The 18,499-nt window shown below is 41.8% G+C and overlaps 1 protein-coding gene across 5 annotated transcripts in view; it reads right to left on the reverse strand.

The window, feature by feature from the left end:
* The window catches only part of KIF26A (kinesin family member 26A), a 265,866-nt gene that overhangs the window by 119,018 nt on the left and 128,349 nt on the right, over window positions 1-18,499 (reverse strand). For all 5 annotated transcript variants that reach the window (XM_033952049.1, XM_033952047.1, XM_033952050.1 and 2 more), the window contains exon 4: window positions 10,537-10,706. In XM_033952049.1, the coding sequence (XP_033807940.1) occupies window positions 10,537-10,706 (170 nt within the window). The remainder of the gene's footprint in view (window positions 1-10,536; window positions 10,707-18,499) is intronic.

Here is an 18,499-nt window from a genome sequence, read left to right on the forward strand (position 1 = left end):
AGCATTTAGCGTGCGCTGAAATGGCTAACGCGCCTTAGTTAAAGGACCCCTTAATGTCCAATTGAAGGGGAATTTAGGAATCAGCTACTTTTATTTCAAGCTGTGACAAATCTACATCTTTACCCCAAACCCATAAGATGTTGGTTTTATCAGGGTTTATCTTCAGATCATTAGTTAACATACATTGACATATTTTATCAAACACCTTTGGGGGCGTTTTTGACAGGATGTCTAAATCCAACTTTGGATGTTTTCACAAGGACGTTCAAAAACTGGGTCGGGAAAACAACCATTTTTGAAACCACAAGAAGTCTACCTTCTTTTTTTGAAAACGACTTGTCCAGACGTTCTGGCCCTTGTAATATCCATCTTTTTTGGTCGTTTTCAAAATCAAAATATCCAAATGCAAAATGTCCAAAATGCAAAATGTCCAAAACAAGCCCATTTGAACATGAGAGGGGCCAGCATTTTAACAGACAGACATGCCAAGAGGACAGTAGAGCACCTTAGGGGGTTGTGAATATCACATGAAGGGTACCAAGTACACATTTCACTATAATCCCATATAGTGTATGGTGAGCCCTACAAACCCCCTTCCCCCCAAAACAACATACTACAGTGGTGCCTCACACAACGAACTTAATTCGTTCCAGGAGCAAGTTTGTTATGCGAAAAGTTCGTTATGTGAAACGCGTTTTCCCATAACAATACATGTTAAAAAAAATTATTCGTTCTGCAGCATAAAATATGCTAAGATGACATAAAAAAAGATAAATTTGTCAAAATGGTGAAAATGGTGGTCTTGCTGAGGCCAAACTCTTTGACGAGGTCACACTGTTTTACCCCACATTCACTCCTTCTAATTATTTCCCGTTTCATTTCAACAGAAATCACCTTCCTGCTTTTTTTAGAAGCCATGATATATAAAAAATATTGAGTTTATCTTAAAAGGACGACTGTATACAGTGAGAGAGGGCAGTTAAGCGCAGTGACTAACGACTGCCTGCAGTGCCTGCGCAGAAGGATGCAATACATCGGCAGCTCGGGCGACTTCGTTGTGTGAAACGAAGTTCGTTGTGTGAAACGAAGTTCGTTGTGTGAAGTTCGTTGTGTGAAACGAAGTTCGTTGTGTGAATCAAGACATGAAGTTCGTTGTGTGCAGCGTTCGTTGTGCGAGGCGTTCGTTATGCGAGGCACCACTGTATACCCACCCGTCTACCATCCCAATAGCCCTTATGGCTGCAGGTGTCACCAGTATGGCGGTACAGAAGGTTTTGGGTGGGTTTTGCCAGGCTCACACTTTCCACCATAAATGTAGTGGGTAGTGTGGGATATAGGCCTGAATCCCTCTCACTACACCGCCCACCAGGATACTCCAGACACCTGTTTGCTACTTTGCTAGGATTTCCCATAATTTCTGCAGCTATCACAGAGGCTGGTATGTACTGTTTCTTTCTTTGGGGGCCACCAGAAGGAGAAGGAAGTGAAGAGTCAGCGGCACATCCGGATTGTGAGCAGCCCTGCCCTTCAGTCCTGTCCCGGTCCCGCTAAACCGGCTGGCAATAACAAAGCCAGACGCCTTCCCTCTTGCCAAATCGCTAAAGGCTCTGCCAATCTCGATCCCCCCCCCCCCCCTGAAGTTACTTCCTGATTTTGAGGGGCAGGATCGAGACCAGCAGAGCCTAGAGCAATTTAGCAAGAGGGAAGGCCCCTGCGACATCTGGCTTCATTATTGCCAGCTGGTTTAGTTTTATTTTTGTCTACATTTATTTAAGTTTGTGGTTGCTTGTAGTTGCGCTTTCCTATGTAGGGGCCTTGTGAATATGCTAGCTCCTGGATATATGCATCACAGATATTTGTATTATGTTTAGTGACTTACGAGATAGCTGATGGGGAGAGAGGGTGAAGAGTCTTTATAGATTGGCTCACCATGATAATTCATATTTCTAACCTCGGTTTGTATTCAAGTCAACCTTTTTTCCCTTTTTGAAGGGAAAAAGGATATCTTGGTTTATATTTGGATCGGTTTATATTCAAGTACTAGTGTTTAAGCCCTTTACATTAACGGGTGCTAGAAAGCAGCCCCCTTTCCCTCTCCCCCTCCAGGTCCTCACTAACTGTCTCTCCGTGGCCAGCTCCCCTAGTCCCTTGCCACCGCCACCCCCTTCCCTTCCCGCGGTCGACAAACCTCTTGGCTCCAGCAGCGGCCGCAGCACTGTAAACACGCTGCTTCGCGGCCTCTACTGCCCCGATTTGCTCTGCCGTGTCTCTGATGATGTCATCAGGGACACGGAAGAGCAAATCAAGGCAGTAGAGGCCGCGAAGCAGCGTGTTTACAGTGCTGCGGCCGCTGCTGGAGCCAAGAGGTTTGTCGACCGCGGGAAGGGGGTGGCGACGGCGTCGTCGTCAAGGGACTAAGGGAGCCGGCCAAACCGCGAGAAGGGAAAATCGGGTGAGAGGCTCAACAGGGATTGGGGGAGAGGGGCGAAGACGACGACAAAGACAAACTGAAAAGAACCCTAGGCGCGCATTTTCACTCCTGCAATGCCATGGACCTACATCTCACAGATCAGGGAAAACAGAAGCACGCAGTTGAGTGCGCATGCGCGGCTAGCGTTTTATTATATAGGATATAGAGTACATGGAGGGCCATTTTCAATATGATGTCTAAATCAGAATTTAGATGTTTTGCGGAACACACATAAAAATCCAGTATCAAATATGTTCATTTTCAAGACATCTTATCTTGTTTTTTTCAAAATGAATGTGTTTGTGCTCAGTGCATCTACCTTTTGGAACCATTTTTTTTTTAAACAGCATATCTAAAACAAAAACGCACAGAATAAGCCATTGGAATGTAGGAAGGGCCATCATTCTTAGAAAACATCCCAGCAGAGCAGTGGAGCACCCTCAGAGGATACTGCAGTGAAATACACATAAAAAGTTCCAAGTACACATCTCACCATAACCCCTTTATATTGTATGGTGAGCCCTCCAAAACCTACCCAGTACCTACTGTACCCAACTATATACCCTTATGCCTGTAGGTGTCACCTTTATGATGGTACATTAGGTTTTGGAGAGTTCACACCTTCTACATCACAAGTATAGTAGTTAGAGTGGGATATGGGCCTGGGTACCCTTCTCTGCAGTCCATTGCACTGCCCACCAGGTTACTCCAGAGACCTGCTTGCTGCTCTACTAGGACTGCCCATAACATCCGAAGCTGGCATTCAGTCAGGTATGTACTGTTTCATTCACATCTTTAGGGGAGGGTGGGGTCAGTGACTATTGCAGCCCTCTACTATGTAACATAGTAACATAGTAGATGACGGCAGATAAAAACCTGAATGGTCCATCCAGTCTGCCCAACCTGATTCAATTTACATTTTTTAATTTTTTCTTCTTAGCTATTTCTGGGCAAGAATCCAAAGCTCTACCCGGTACTGTGCTTGGGTTCCTACTGCCGAAATCTCCGTTAAAACCTACTCCAGCCCATCTACACCCTCCCAGCCATTGAAGTCCTCCCTAGCCCATCATCCACCAAACGGCCATATACAGACACAGACCGTGCAAATCTGCCCAGTACTGGCCTTAGTTCAATTTTTAATACTATTTTCTGTTTCTAGATCCTCTGTGTTCATCCCACGCTTCTTTGAACTCAGTCAGTTTTACTCTCCACCACCTCTCTTGGGAGCGCATTTCAGGCATCCACTACCCTCTCCGTAAAGTAGAATTTCCTAACATTGCCTTTGAATCTACCATCCCTCAACCTCAAATTATGTCCTCTGGTTTTACCATTTTCCTTTCTCTGAAAAAGATTATGTTCTACGTTAATACTCTTCAAGTATTTGAACGTCTGAATCATATCTCCCCTGTCTCTCCTTTCCTCTAGGATATACATATTCAGGGCTTCCAGTCTCTCCTCATACATCTTCTGGCGCAAACCTCCTATCATTTTCGTCGCCCTCCTCTGGACCATTTCAAGTCTTCTTACGTCCTTCGCCAGATACGGTCTCCAAAACTGAACACAATACTCCAAGTGGGGCCTTACCAATGACCTATACAGGGGCATCAACACCTTATTCCTTCTACTGGCTACGCCTCTCTTTATACAGCCCAGCATCCTTCTGGCAGCAGCCACTGCCTTGTCACACTGTTTTTTAGCCTTTAGATCTTTGGACACTATCACACCAAGGTCCCTCTCCCCGTCCGTGCATATCAGCTTCCCAGCATATACGGTTCCTTCCGATTATTAATCCCCAAATGCATTACTCTGCATTTCTTTGCATTGAATTTTAGTTGCCAGGCATTAGACTTTTGCAGATCATCTGATCAGTTTAAACACCTTTTTAGCATGTATTCATTGTCCAAACTGTGCCCTGGATGTTTGATTACGGCAAAAAAAAAACAAACCCATACAAGTCTTAATCTTGCCCATGGAAACATAGAAACATAGAAATTGATGGCAGAAAAGGGCCGCGGCCCATCAAGTCTGCCCATACCAATGACCCACTCCCTGACTTTTACTTCCCTAGTGATCCCACACTTCAAACATGACCCCTTGAGATTTAGATTAACTGTGGTTGGACACCATGGATATCCATCTAGAAAATAGGTTTTGAAAATAGTGGCTTGGTAGGATTTAGTGAGATAATGTCCATCTGCCCCTTTAGACCACTTTTTGGACATTTTTCTTTTTTGAAAATCAGCCCCATAGCAGAATTAGAAAAGTTCAAAGAAGAGTGACCAAAATAATAAAGGAGATGAAACTCCTCTTGTATGAGGAAAGATTAAAGGGCTGGGGCTCTTCAGCTTGGAAAAGAGACAGCTGAGGGGTATACAACTGAGGTCTACAAAATCCCAAGTACAAAAACCAGGGAGCAATCAATGAAATTACATGGAAATACTTTAAAAACAAATAGGAGGAAATATTTTTTAGCTCAAAGAATAATTATGTTCTGGAACTCGCTGCAAGAGGATGTGGTAACAGCAGTTAGTGTAGAGGGGTTTAAAAAAGATTTGGAGAAGTTCCTGGAGGAAAAGTCCATAGTCTGCTGGGGGAAGCCACTGCTTGCCCAGGATTGGTAGAATGGATTATTGCTACTATTTGGGTTTCTGTCAGATACTTGTGACCTGGATTGGCCACTGTTGAAACAAGAAACTAAGTTAGATGAAACACAGGTCTGACCCAATATGGTAACTCTTATGGTCTTAGAAACATAGATGACAAATTTAAGTTAAATTGACAAAAACAGAGGTTCCATTCATAACTCTAATTAATAGGGTGGGGTTTTCAGACTAATGATAGCTCATAAAGAGGTGACTGAACAAGTTTAATCTAACGTTCAGAACCTGTGAGCCCGTGAAGTCTTCCCCCCCCCCTCCCCGGTGAACTCCAATGCTGTACCATAAAAAAATGTAAAGCAAAAAAGTGAAGTAAGCTTCAACAAATGCCTATAAGATTAGTATTGGATAGTCTGGCTTAGAAGCATAGAAACATGATGGCAAATAAAGGCCCATCCAGTCTGCCCATCTGCAGTAACTATTATCTCTTCCTCTCTCTAAGAGATCCCACATGCCTATCCCTGGCTTTCTTGAATTCAGTCTCTGTCTCCACCACTTCTACCGGGAGACAGTTCCACGAATCTACCATCCTTTCTGTAAAAAAGTATTTCCTTAGACTACTCCTGAGCCTATCACCTCTTAACTTCATCCTATGCTTTCTCATTCCAGAGCTTCCTTTCAAATGAAAGAAACTTGACTCATGCGCATTTACTCAATGTAGGTATTTAAATGTCTCCATCATTTCTGCCCCCTCTCCCACCTTTCCTCCAAAGTATACAGATTGAGATCCTTAAGTCTGTCCCCTTATGCCTTATGATGAAGACCATGCCCCATTTTAGTAGCCTTCCTCTGGACAAACTCCATCCTTTTTATATCTTTTTGAAGGTGTGGCCTCCAGAATTGTACACAATATTCTAAATGAGGTCTCATCAAAGTCTTATACAGGGACATCAATACCTCCTTTTTCCTACTGGCCATACCTCTTCCTATGTGCCCTAGTATCCTTCTAGCTTTCACTGTTACCTTTTCAACCTGTTTGGCCACCTTAAGATCATCACATACAATCACACCCAAGTTCCGCTCTTCTGTCATGCACATAAGTTCTTTACCCCCTAAACTATACTGCTTCCTCGGGTTTTTGCATCCCAAATGCATGACCTTGCATTTCTTAGCATTAAATTTTAGCTGCCAAATTTCAGACCATTCTTCAAGCTTTGTTAGGTCTTTCTTCATGCTATTCACACCATCCGGGGTGTCTACTCTATTGCAGATTTTGGCATCATCTGTCAAGAGGCAAATCTTACTCGACAGCCCTTCAGCAATATCGCTCACAAAAATGTTAAAAAGAACAGGTCCAAGAACAGAACATTGCGGCACACCGCTGGCAACATCCGTTTCCTCAGAGCGATCTCCATTGACCACTACCCTCTGTTGTCTTCCACTTAACCAGTTCCTGACCCAGCCCGTCACTTTGGGGCCCATCCCAAGGGCACTCAGTTTATTTATTAGACGTCTGTGTGGAACACTGTCAAAGGCTTTGCTAAAATCTAAATACACCTAATGTTGCTGAACTAACTGACTAGCACCAAAACACTCCCCTCTCTGCCCTTGACATACCCATACTGTAAAAAATTATTATTATTTTTTAGTGTGACAGTAGCCTGTGCAAATGTTAAAAGTACCACAGGATGCCTCAGCGCATCTAGCAGTATGCCATTTTAAGCTGTGGTAAGTACGCATTAGTGCTTATCGCAGCTTGGTAAAAGGGCCCCAATATTTGTTTTGCTATATGATAGTTTTTTGGGGTTTTCATAACTCAAATAACCCCCCCCCCCTTTTTTTTACAAAACCGTATCACAGTTTATAGCGCCAGCCGTGGCGGTAACAGCAACGACGCTCATAGAATTCCTTTGAGCGCGGAGCTGTTACCACCACGGCCGGCGCTAAAAACCGTGCTACAGTTTTGTAAAGGGGGGAGGACAGTGAGCTCAACTCTAGGGGGCTCCTTTTACAAAGCCGCGTTGGTGGTTTAACGCGCGTAATAGCGCACGCTAATTTGCCGGCCGCACTAGCCACTACCGCCTTCTAAAAAGGTGCGTGCGATAAAGCCGCTAACGCAGCTTCGTAAAAGGAGCCCTAGGGGGCTGTGCAAACTGTTCTTTTTTTTTTTTTTTTAGATGGATTCAGAAAATAAAAATAATACAGATTCTTTTCCATCCTCACTGCTGTCTGCCAAATCTGAACTACCAGAGTAAAACTTATTTTTTTTTAAAAAAATTCCTATCTGCAGCCAGCCGTGCTGTAACACTGGCTACGGATAAGTATGCAAGGCACAGTTTATTGGAACTAATTGCGTAGTCTGATGCTGTGTACAAAACCCATTAGTCATTTAGTGGTTGTGCTAATATTGCCGTGTGTGTATCCTGCAGTTTCATTAGAAGCACATTGCTTCAATTCTCTAATCATATGCTCAGTCACAGAACAATCAGCGCGCCAGTCACCAGCAAGCTGGCCCACCATGCCTAAAGCTGATAAGGTGCCTGCTCTATGAGTAACCTCAATTATTGACTTTATTTTATGGTCAATCTAATGACCAAAAGCTTATCAGTGAACAATCAGGTGCCTGGGCAAGAAGAGTGACCCTTAGATTATATATACCATTATTACTCATTAGCAAATAATTGGATTCTCTACTCCACAGTTCACCTACATAGAAATATAAAAAAACAAAACAAAACCACCAACCATGTTTTCAGTCTACCAAGAATCCAGAAGCTGGCTAGGCTAATAAAAGCACATTGATTCGATTTGTCAGAGAAGTGAGTGCAGATATCATAAACATATTACATAATAGGTCTGTTACAGAAAGTTAAAGTTCTGCAGGCTCTTTAGGAAAATTTTTAATTATTATATAGCCTTATATAACTATAGGGCTCTTATTAAGCTGCACTAGGAAATGGGTTTAGTGCATCCGTACGGGGGCCTTTCCCCTTCACTAGGCCCATTTCCAGCAATCGGCTATTTAATTGTTGGCGCACTTACCACCTCCTATAGGCTGCCACATTATGAACACGCTAGCCATTTAGCATAGCGGTAATGTCAGCTTGCTAGCCGATTAGAACATCTATGCCCATTCTCTGCCCCCGAAAAGCCCCTTCCATGTCTTTGTATTGTTCAACTCCTTTCGTTGCACACTGCCTCGAATCATCATGGCTTATATTTGATAACAATATAGTGTAAAATCTTTGCTGATTGGCCAGCACATCTTGTTGTATTCGATGACTTTATATTGTGACCAATTCGCTGTTTGTCCAGCTCCTTTCGTTGTAAACTGCCTCGAATCTTCATGGCTTATATTTGATAACAATGTAGTGTAAACTCTTCGCTGATTGTCCAGCACATCTTGTTGTAAACCGCCTCGAACTTTCATGGCTTTGGCGGTATATAAGAATAAAATTATTATTATTATTATTATTAGGGCCAGATTCTATATGATGCCTAAAAAAATTGGTGCGGAAAAGGATGGCGCTTAGCTGCGATTCTATAAAATGCCTCTAAAGTTAGGCACAGTTTTAAAGAATCACACTTATCACCCTTACTATGCATGACTAACATTTAGGCCAATGAAAACCAGGCCTAAATACCTACGCCTATGCTGTACGTGGATTGGATGTATCCTATAACAGTGTGGCTAACTTTTAAGAACGCCCAGGACACACCCATACTCCTCCCCTGGCCACGCCCCCTTTTGAGATTCACGCACTAGAATTTACATTCACCACTTTATAGGCTATGCTTAGAAAGTTGTGCTTGTTAGTTTCTAATTAGTGCCAATTATTGGAGCTGATTAACTTATTAAGCAATTAAGTTGCGTGCGCAAATTGGCAAGGCAAACAGATTTGCATGACTAACTTTGGTCACACAATGTAGATTCTGGGAGTTAAGAGTACAGATGTCAAAACTAAGGCAAAACTCTTAAGGATGTCCTGCGTAGGGTTACCAGAGGTCCGGATATCCCCGGACAGTGCCTCCTTTTGAACCCGCTAGATAAATTTAAAGGACGGCTCTTCTTAATTATGACGGGTACAGCTGTACAGTTGATTACGCGCAACTGGAAAAACTGGGACCGTCTTAATTTTGCATTCTGGTGGGCAAATTTATGTTTAATATATAAATATGAGAAAATGAATGCTGACTTGTCAGGGAACACAAAAAAAATTCAAATTAATATGGGGCCCATTGATGTCTTTTGTAGAATTATTATAGTTTTGATTTTTGCTGACATATTAATTGCACATCCAGAGGGGGGAGGGGAGGGTGGATATATATTTTAAATAAATTTTAGATCTTTTGGGGGGGATATTTTTTTGGGTTTTGATAAACCGTTACTGAATTTCTATAAATGCTTAATTTTATGGTTATGACATGTATGTTATAGCGCACTTTTAATAAGTTCTGGAAATTTAATAAAGAATATAATGATAAATGTTGGATAGGATGGGGGGAAGGGTATTAATCTGTTTGTGTCTTGCAAGAATATTAAGTGATGTTTAAAGGGTAAAATGTTTTTTTTTATCCTGTATTCCACTTATTGACAGTGTTAAAAATGAATAAAGATTTATAAAAAAATAAATAAAAACCCGGCACTTTGTCCGGGTTTTGAAAAGCCTCTTCAAATTGCATCAGGCAGGAAGGAAGTGCGCGCATGCGTGGACTTCCGCCCTGTCCGAAACAAGCAGGCAGTGGGGGCGGGGCTAGGGCAGGACTGGGGGCTGGATTAGGGTGTTACAGGGTAGTGATGGGCAGGACTGGGGGTGAGTCTAGGGGGTCTAGATTTTTCGATCGGAAAATCTGGCAACCCTAGTCCTGCGTTAGGTCATATTTGCTACATTTGGTGCACAATAATATACGGATCACTGGGTGAGCAAAGGGAGCAGAGGGAAAAGACCTGCACTATCTGTGAACTGTTTCAATCTTCACCAATACGGGTCTGAGAAACAAAGATACTCGATACTTGGCATCACAATATCATCACTGAAGGACCAAGTTCAGGAAACATCCAAGTAAGATAAACTTAGGCCCCCTTTTACAAAGGCACGTTAGCCGTTTTAGCTTGCGTGTAGATTTAGCGCGCGCTAAATGCTAACACGTCCATAGACTTATAATGGGTGCATTAGCGTTTAGCGCGTGCGTAGATTTAGTGTGCACTAAAATGGCTAACATGCCTTTGTAAATATATTTTGCATTTCCGATTATTTTATGGAGTTGTAGGAAGGGGGGGTTGGTAGGCAATCAACTGCAAATTTTTGTTTGTTTGTACTTTTTACTTTACCTCAGACAACCTTAATCATCATCAGAAAAGTGAGCACCTTACTTATTAAAGGACGAAGATTTATCATCTTTCTACCCAAAACATAGTGATCATTTAGTGATCCAAAGAAACAAAAGAATTAAAGAGGCAACAACTACCTTATGAAGAAAGAAGCTGAAGCTGAAGTTCCTGCAGAAACCCCAGCAGGCGCAACCAAACCCTGGGAAGACTGTGAGCTGTCCAATCCGGTTTGGTCACTGTTGTTCTGCCCCGAGGTCACGTGGATAGTCTGCCCTTCCCTTCCGCCTTCTGTTGTCATGGTTTCCACCTAAAAAGAGCACGGATAAAACAGCTATAAAACACCACAATCCCAATTTCTTGAACAAATTGCTTAAGTGACCACAAGAGCAAGGATAAAGAATGAAGGTGGGCAGGCATGCTCTGCAGAGGCCTGGTTCAGCAAAAGCCATAACCGCGCCTGTAACACCGAAGCAGAATGAGAGAATCTTCTGAGACGGGCAACGTGCAGTTAAACAGCTCAACAAGCATGAAGAAATTGAAAATGATAAGCAGAACCCCTTTGTTTTCCAGCAGTATTTAGCGGTTGACAGAGTTACATTTTTGGTTTAGTTATAACTGTCAGAGGCTGGACCCTTCTGCTTTCAAGGAACTTACCAGTCACAAATGTAACATGTTTCTGCATGTGAAAACAGCATGTTTACCTTATCCACAGCTCCTAGGTTCATATTTTACCATTTTTATTTCACTAGCCCTTCAATAAGGCTTCTTTCTCTGTTTTGCATACAGCTTTGTGAAACACTGCTTGGGGCACAACCATTTGAACTGTGTTCTGAAGTAAATGTCAAAACAGGGTTACCAGATTTCCTAATTAAGAAAAATCTACAAATTTATTGGTTAGGCATATGGACAAGAATTCTCTCTATTACTCATATGGATAGCGATTTACCTTTATCCTATAAATCCATCATATTGCGCTCTTCAAACCCAGATATCTTGATTCCACCATCATTCACAAAAATTTTTGATATTATGATTGCTTCAGCCATTCATCGCATTATATGTAACTGGAAGGATAATTCTAAACTTAACTTTCACGAATGGTAGAATCATCTCTGTACCATCAGAAAATACGAAGAAATAACAGCGTTTAAACAAAATAACATTGCCAGTTTTACTGGGACGGGCTCCTCTTGATGCATTCTGTAAGGACTTGAATATTAATCTCATAAGACTCCATTACATCTCTGACTTGTGAGTTTGCAGCTTACTACTACTACTATTTATTATTTTTATAGTGCTGAAAGGTATACACAGCGCTGTACATTTTAACATACAATAGACAGACCCTGCTCAGAAGAGCTTACAATCTAATTGTATTATTTTTGTCGTATAATTTGTTGTCTATTTTTTGAAAAAAATTCAATAAAATGTTGAAACAAACAAAAAAAAGATGACATGTGGCCCTACCCCATTCTGTCCTCAATCATGCCCCATTTCACCCCTAGATCTGCCCCCCACACAAACTTCGTCTTTTCATCCCCAAACCTGGGACCACATCCGGAGGGCCTCCGAGCATGTGCAGATGTGGCGTGATGGCATCAGTCATGTGCGCAAGCGTGTGACATCATAGCATCACATCTGCGTGGGCTTGGAGGCCCTCCAGATGCGGCTCCGAGCTCGGGGCTTTCCAAGACATGGACAAGCTGCCAGGTTTGGGAAATCTGTCCGGGCACCCAGACAGTCCTCTAAAAAAAGAGGACATGTCCGGGTTTTCCCAGACATCTGGTAACCCTCTGTCAAAAGAATGTGCATGTGGATGTTGACAGGTTGGAGATCCATACCTCCTTCAGCCATGTTGATTTTCAGCTCCATTAAGTCTGCCAATACCAAGTTAAAATCCACCTCTGGGTCTACATCCTGTTGATGGCTTCAGGGGAGCAGTCTACATCAATCATAGCTGCTTTTTGTTTCCAAGAAAGTGTGCATGACAAGGCCAGTAATGGCTTAAATTATTACTCCATAAGATCCTTGACTGTTATATCTTGGTCTTTCTTCATGGCCTACAGCATGACTCTTTCAAATTAAAATGTAATAGCATTAAGACATGTTTCTCTGTATCTTTGCTCCCATTAATGTGGTCAATAAGAGGAAACAAAAAACTGCCTTCTTGGCTTAAGTGAAAGGGTGATCACAGGGGATTATTTGCATCTGATACCAAAGCGTTCTGAGATAAGCAGTTTATTGGTTTCTTTTATTTCTACTAAGATAGTAAGGCCACAAAACCGAGCCAGTAGTGCTTTGAGCGACTATCACATCATAAAGTCAACCGTATAAATAAGTCTTCTCCCAGTGTTTAAAATAACCTCTACACATACAGTATAGAAAACAGTTGACCTCTTCTGTAAAGACAACTGTAAATACTGTGATTTTATTTATTATTCTATGTCATACTGTGATTTTATTTATTATTCTATGCTAAATGCTAAGGCATCCATTATTTTCTTTTGTCTTTTCTTTCCGTTTATATTCTTTGACAGCCTTTTTTCACACTTCTATTTTTACTTTTTTCCCTCCTGCTTGGTCTAACCCTATATGTTCCTTTCTTCACTATTACTTTTGTAGCTCTTCCCCTCTCCTTGTTTCGTACCAGTCCAGTTTTGTACATCTGTTTGAATCTGTCCATGTACGTTCTGTTTTTATTCTCTTGATCTAAAGTTGTGCATATCTTTCTTTCCAGTGCCATCATACAATCTCTTTTTTAAACTTAGTCATAGAGTTCTGTGGTCTCCTGATAAAACTGTAAAATTCTTGGCAGAGACTAATAGCAAATATTGGATGTGTAGTGTGATGAATGGCACTTCATGGTAGAGAATGACACGCGGACAAATTTTTCCCTGTCCCCGTGGGAACTCATTTTCCCGTCCCATCCCTGCGAGTTCTTTTCCCGTCCCTGTCCCATTCATGCAAGCTCCATCTTCATCTGCACAAGCCTCAAATACTTTAAAATCATGACAGAGAATTGTTTTGATTCTGCATAACTGGACCAACTTAACCACTTGAATGCTTATGTAGAAATCAGTAGCCTTGGATGTGGTTCTAACCCCTAAAGATCTTTATTTGATTTTATGTTGACAATTGTAGTTAAATTAAGATTTCATTGTTGGACATGTAAAACCCTCCTGATATGAATTTGCTGTGCTTATACAGAAGCCAAATGTAACAGGTGGAAAAGTTTACGAGATGTGTTGCATAATGAAGTTGGCCTTCATTGGGTACTTTCTATATTTGTAGATGAATCGTATCTTGGGTGGGGTTATGTATTTATTGCCTGTATTGTGTAACATTTGAAATTTCTTAATAAAGCAGTATGAGAACAAAATAAAATAAAAAGCATCTGATAGAGAAGCTGAAGATATCAACAGAGGCTTTGCCACCAATTAATGCGGCAAACTCCATTCCAGCAAGAAAGGGAGGGGGGGGCATATGGGAACGGATCCTATAATGGCAATCAATCTGTTTGAGAACAGGCTGGGTCTGGCTGAGTTATTAGAAAGATCAGTCCCAGAGGAGACCAGCAGGGCTAGTCCAAAGGCGACATTTGTTTTTGAACAAGACTGCAATACCATGATACATTTGGGTTTTGTTTGGGGTTTTTTTAAGAAACAAACAATGTGTATAGGCCAAAGGGTGTAGATATCCCCAGATCTAAATAAAATAACACAGGAAAGAAGAAATGTTTTTGTGTACCAGGAAGTAAGGTCTGTGGTGCTGATATGTTTTGGGGTTTTTTAAATATTCCTGTAAATCCATGATTAGAATGGGTAACGGTAAATATGTTTTCTCTGACTTTACCCTTCCCTTCCCTTGTTCAAAAGTAGGCCGAAAACCCACCTTTTCGAGATAGCCTTCAACTCATAACCCTACTCTGCATTGCCCTTTGCTCACCACCCTAGCCAGCAGTTTAACCATCCCCGCTAACTGTAACGCCTAACCTGGCATCCTGTTTGTCTGCCCTGACTGATTAGACTGTGAGATCATTTAAGCAGGGACTGTCTCCTTTGTGATCTCTACAGTGCTGCATACGTCTAGAAATAATTAATAGTAGTAGTAGTAGTAGTAGTAGTAGTACCCAACTGAATGTCCTGTTTTCTAAGCTGCATGAGCTGTTAATGTGGCAATAAGAGGGTAAGTTTAATTATGTTGCATCTAATTATCATGCATATTGATACTTCTGGTTTACTTATGCGTGTGCCTGATTAAATTTACAGTCCAATTCAATAAATAGTATAAATACTCAAAACCCTAAATGAAGGCCAACTATAGAAAGAAAGGAACAGCTTGCTCGCTCTCAGAGACGAAGACTATTTATCTCAAGTACCCAAAGTCTACAACCAGAGCATATCATAGTTGTTCAACTTATAGTTGGGCTATCATTGATGTTTGTCTTATTTTCTCTGTGAGCTGTAGTTTAAATTATCTTATTTTATTTAACTGTGAACTATCATTGAAAATATGACTCAATCACACAATGGTGCTGCTACTGTCTGCTGAATATTACTTAGCTCGGGTTAAGTAAGAAAGCCGGGCATAATACTTAACCCGAGCTAAGTAATATTCCGCAAACAGTAGCAGCACCATTGTGTGATTGAGTCATATTTTCAATGATAGTTCACAGTTAAATAAAATAAGATAATTTAAACTACAGCTCACAGAGAAAATAAGACAAACATCAATGATAGCCCAGCTATAAGTTGAACAACTATGATATGCTCTGGTTGTAGACTTTGGGCACTTGAGATAAATAGTCTTCGTCTCTGAGAGTGAGCAAGCTGTTCCTTTCTTTCTATAGTTGGCCTTCATTTAGGGTCCTGATTGAATTTATACATACTAGCATGGATGTGATAGAATGGGTGGAAATATAGGCGCCAGCACTTGCATGAGCTTGGGGCCTGGTAAAATATGAGTATGTACTTTCCACAAGTATTTACACCGCTAGTAGGCATAAATGTCCGCAGCTTCAATCTAGGCACAATTTCCACAGCTTTGCTTCTGGTATTTTATAAAGATACACAGGTGCCTAAATGACTCCTTAAGATGGACTAAAATAACATAACATAACAAATCACTTCTATACCGTATCTGCCTTACAATTCTGTGCAGTTCACAGTGCTAAGATACTGTATATTCACAGCGATATACAATGCAGCCTATTTAAATACCTTCTCGAATAAATAGGTCTTTAAAGATTTTCAAAAACCTAGGTACAACTCGGATCTTACAAATTACAATCCCAAAGGGTCGCCTGATAAAACAGAATTTGATTCAAAAATCTTTTATATTGACAACCCTTTAATGATGGAAATTCAAATAATCTGGAACCTCGACGGAACGCAATCTGCCTACAGACTACAGGGTCTGTTTAATATACAACAGCCCTTACGGGAAGGTTAAGACAGTTAACCCTTTCAGGACCAAGGGACATATTTGTCCCATAACTTTAAAATCCTATAAATTTTGATTGGGATAGTCTACAGTTCTAAATTTGATATGTACGGATTCCATAGGATACTGCCTTTATGTAAACAAACTGGTTCCGACATTCATTCATTAGCGTCGTTGCCAGATTGACGAGAAGATTCACTTGCCACACTGTCCATAAGCCAGAAGTGTGATTTTTTAAATAAAAATAATGATATTTCACAAAAAAAATCAATTTTTTGGCATCTGCAAGCCCTTTTTACCATAAAAATGTCGTCAAAACCACAAAAATTGGCCTACGATCCTTATGGTCCTGAAAGGGTTAAGAATGGTGAGATTTGTTTGAAGCAGCATGTTGACGGACCAAATATTAAGCAGTACCCTTTAAGTGAGGAGGCAATACAGGGAAATACTCCTGAAATTGAGAAATCATTACAACATGGCATCAGAGAACCCAGTAATTCATCTTTTAATACTCCATTGTTCCTTGTTAAGGTTCTCGGTTAGGTGCTGGTCTTTGACCAGAGGGCCGCCGTGTGAACGGACTGCTGGGCATGATGGAACCTGATGGGAAAGGGAGAATTATGCCTAATCTACTGGCACTGAATAGCAGAGTAGACACTGAGGCCCGGATGGTGCTATTGTTGGCAACTGGATCGCATGTCAATCACGCAATGGCACCATTTATAGAATCGCACCTTTGGGAAAGACAGGCACCAGAAATGTAGGCCAAGGTTCTCAAGGTCTACATTTCTGGCACCTACTTTTGACATAAATCGCACTCACTTAGGAGCTTTACAGCACCTAACTGCACTTCCGGCATTAACCACATCTACCGTCCTTTTAGGTGTCGTAAAGCACCTCCGTACGCATGATTCCAGTGCTGTTTTTTTATTTTATTTTAGAACTGCTTTTACATGGTGTTTTGCATTTAACTTAGGTGCTGGTAGGGTGCCTACCAACGCCTAAGTTAAGGCACCATTTTACAGAGTATGGGCCTAAATTCCCAATTTATTTATTTATTCATTTTTCTATACTGTTCTCCCAGGAGAGCTCAGGTTTATATGAATTTATTCAGGTACTTGAGCATTTTTCCCTGTCCTGGTGGGCTCACAATCTATCTAATGTACTTGGGGCAATGGGGGGATTAGGTGACTTGCCCAGGGTCACAAGGAGCAGTGCGGTTTTGAAGCCACACCCTCAGGGTGCTAAGGCTGTAGCTTTAACCACTGTGCCACTCTAGAAATGAAACTGTAGTAAAAGTGAGTCAAGTATAGGACAACCAAGCCATTGTGACATCACTGATGAGGTTGGCTCTTAGGCATTGGTGGAATGAGGCATTATGATGTCAGCTCTGATTATACTGGCTATACTGTTCTCCCAGGGGAGCTCAGAACAGTTTACATGAATTTATTCAGGTACTCAAGCATTTAGCCCTATCCTTGCAGGCTCAAAATCTATGTAATGTACCTGGGGGGGGCAATGATGGGGGGGGGGCTTAGGTAACTTGCCCAGGGTCACAAGGAGCAGTGTGGAGTTGAACCCACAGCCCCCAGGGTGCTGAAGCTGTATCTTTTACCATTGTGCCACACTCTCCCCCTCCCTCCAATTGTTATAAACCCAGCTACATTGATGCAAATTACACCTTTGAAGACATTTCATACTATATTAAATTTATCTAATGCCTTTTTTTGAAATTTCTTTACACAGGTCAAAAGTACAGTTAATAGGCTTCCTGGTCCTTTCTTGTTTTTCATTGCTCTGGAGGGGCCACTTTAAGACCAGCGAATTCAACCTCTAATGAGACTGTCATCAGTGGTGCCATTACTGGCTAATTGGGGGGGGGGGGAATTCTGTTTTTAGAGATAATGATACCTGTCCAATGTGAACCCAACTGAAACCACCAACTCATGTCATATAAACCGCAAAGCAGCAGCGACTTTCAGCCGTTACCAATCTGAGCAGAAGGGGAGGCTGAAGGTGAAAAGCTCCATAATCCTGTGCGTAATTCCCCAAGCCTCTCAGACTCCTTTTCATGTTTTCATTTGCTACTTGTGAAGAATTTGTGCCAGAAGTTCATTATAAGTTACACTGAGCCAGATTCAGCAAAAGGCACCCACAGTTAGGCACCATTAGGATCCGCGCTAAGTTAGAGTAATCTGCACAGAGGGCTCTTTACACAACACTAGCTTGGCGGGCTTTCTCATGGCTAACGTTGGGTGTGAGCGCTTACACCTGATTTAAACTGATGCAAGTACTGGTGCCCAACTGATGGCAGTATCTCAAATTCAGGTACTCTAAATCAGCGGTTCCCAACCCTGTCCTGGAGGACCACCAGCCAGTCAGGTTTTCGGGATAGCCCTAATGAATATGCATAAGAGAGATTTGCATATTACGGAGGTGGCCGGCATGCAAATCTGTCCCATGCATATTCTTTAGGGCTAGCCTGAAAACCTGGCTGGTAGGTGGTCTTCCAGGGAAGGGTTGGGAACCACTGCTCCATATCATTGTGCCTAATTTCTGGGAATGCCCCTGACCCGCCTAAGCCCCTCCCATGACCACACCTCCTTGAGTTGTGTGCTCTGAAATTTAAGTGCACATATTATAAAACAGGACATAGAG

Source organism: Geotrypetes seraphini, chromosome 7 (assembly GCF_902459505.1).
Source record: "Geotrypetes seraphini chromosome 7, aGeoSer1.1, whole genome shotgun sequence".
Lineage (NCBI taxonomy): Eukaryota > Metazoa > Chordata > Amphibia > Gymnophiona > Dermophiidae > Geotrypetes > Geotrypetes seraphini.